The 1993-nt window shown below is 60.2% G+C and overlaps 1 protein-coding gene across 2 annotated transcripts; it reads left to right on the forward strand.

The window, feature by feature from the left end:
- Nucleotides 1–60: 60 nt before the first annotated feature.
- On the forward strand, nt 61–1951 carry LOC114072549 (serine/threonine-protein kinase pim-1-like). Of its 2 annotated transcripts, none has more exons than XM_027910430.1 (4): nt 61–320; nt 948–1124; nt 1401–1550; nt 1750–1951. In XM_027910430.1, the coding sequence occupies exons 1-3, from the start codon at nt 71–73 to the stop codon at nt 1505–1507; spliced, it is 534 nt and encodes a 177-aa protein (XP_027766231.1). In that variant the 5' UTR covers nt 61–70; the 3' UTR covers nt 1508–1550; nt 1750–1951. The 2 variants fall into 2 exon arrangements, with proteins under 2 accessions (XP_027766231.1, XP_027766230.1); XM_027910429.1 differs by having other exon boundaries at nt 1401–1554; nt 1750–1936.
- Nucleotides 1952–1993: the final 42 nt, after the last annotated feature.

Here is a 1993-nt window from a genome sequence, read left to right on the forward strand (position 1 = left end):
GTCCAATGGGTTTTGCGGTGACATCCAGCTCCTGGAGTGGTTTGAGCTCCCCAGCAGTTTCTTGTTGGTGATGGAGCGTCCGGAGCGCTCTCAGGACCTCTCTCACTTAATCACAGCGTGGAGGTTCCTGCCGGAGGAGATGGCGTGGGGGCTGTTCCGCCAGGTGCTGAAGGCCGTGCGGCACTGCAGCAGCTGCGGCATCCTGCACCGGGACATCAAGCCCCAGAACATCGTCCTCGACCTGACCACCGGCGAGGCGAAGCTCATTGACTTTGGATGTGGCACGTTCCTTCAGGACACGGCCTACACCCAGCTTGCAGGTGAGCCCACAGCCGGGGGATTCTCCTGGTCCCGGGCATCGCGGGTGTGGCACTGCAGATTGCCCCTTTTGCTGAAGGGGAACAGGATTAGTTCTTCAGCCAAGTTGCTTTTGGACGGGGCTGGGGGGTTATCGTGAGACAGGTCCCAGCCTTGCCGACAGCCTGTGCCACCTGCCCTGTCCTGGCCTGGGTCTGGGACAGGGGGGGAGCCAGCCTGACAAAACCACCCCTGAGGGCAGCAGAGAAGGGGGTCAGAACCTGTGCACCAGCTGGCTTGGGGTGCAGGCAAGGAAGGGCTTGGGCTGCTCTGCTCGCCTTATTTGTCTTGCCTTATGATTACTTGTTGGGGGCAGTGCAGTGGGACAGGGAGAAAGCATGGCTTTTCCCCACACTGGGTGGGTTTTTCCCTTGCATGGAATGGTTGGGCCTTCCCAGGGCTTCCACTGCCCTCTTGGACACCAGTGGCTTCTTCTACAAGCCAGAGTTGGGGAACGAATCAGGTGCCGGCGAGAAGGCAGTGGGTCACACCGTGTGCCTCTGGGGCAGGCCCCACATTCCCAGGGACGCTGGGGCGAGGCTCTGGGAGCAGGCAGCACCCACCTGCTGAACTCCATCTGTATTCCGTAGGAACACCGTTGTACAGCCCACCAGAGTGGATCTGGCTCAAAAGCTACCACGGCAAGGCAGCAACAATCTGGTCCCTGGGCATCCTGCTCTACCAGATGGTCTGCGGGCAGCACCCTTTCTGGAAAGGCAGGAGCACCATCTGGGGCCAGCTCCCGTTCCCACGACGGGTCTCTCGAGGTGGATACCAATCTTAGTGGCCGGGGGACAATACCGGTGTTGGGAGAGGGCAGGGAGCTCACGAGGATCCTGCTCTTGAAGCTGTTTCTGTCCCAGCGTTGCCTGGAGGAGGTGGCCTGTGTCCTGCCATCCTGCTCTCCTCCAAAATGGAGCATGGATCGGGAAGTGTGGGCACAGCTCTGAGCACAGCCAGCACAGCCTGGGCACGTGGACAGCGGGACAAAGGGGACAGGATCCTTCTCCAACTGACCAGCCATTTCTGGTTTCTCCCCCCATGGTGCCAGCACCTTATCACGTGCTGTTTGTCCACCCTCCCCTCGGACAGGCCATTGTTGGAAGACCTATTCTGCCATCCTTGGGTGCAGGGTGTTCAGCTGCCCTAGGAGACGGGAGAGATCCACGTGCTCCGTTTGATCCAGGGGCCTGGCAAGTAACACCTCCACACATTTCTTGGCGACAAGAAGCAAAGAAAACCAAACTTTTTTGTCCTGCACATAGCACCAGGAGGGGATCATCCCCTGGGAACATGCCCCTCTTTGTGCTGGAGCTGGGCTGCAGAGCCTGGCTGGTCTCCCAGGCGCTGGTGGCCACCATCTAACCTGGCTTTGCTCGTCCCACCTCACAGACAGCTGGGGCCCTCAGCAGAACGCTGACAGCCTGGTCTCGCCCACAGGGAAGGAGAAGGGGCCTCTGGAGAAGCTGTGCCAGGTGGGCCTGCTGCTGGAGACATGAAGGACGGCACCAAGGACATCAAGCTCTTGGTTGACCGGGACGCTGGCGAGCTGAAGATGATGGCCTTTGATTGTGGCCCCTTCCTCCAAGCTGTGCTCCACGGCCCCTTTGCAGATGAGTCCACACCCAGGGGTGCT

This window comes from Empidonax traillii, unplaced genomic scaffold (genome assembly GCF_003031625.1).
Source record: "Empidonax traillii isolate 1590-97213 ecotype Southwest subspecies unplaced genomic scaffold, ASM303162v1 scaffold3452:size26341, whole genome shotgun sequence".
Classification (NCBI taxonomy): domain Eukaryota; kingdom Metazoa; phylum Chordata; class Aves; order Passeriformes; family Tyrannidae; genus Empidonax; species Empidonax traillii.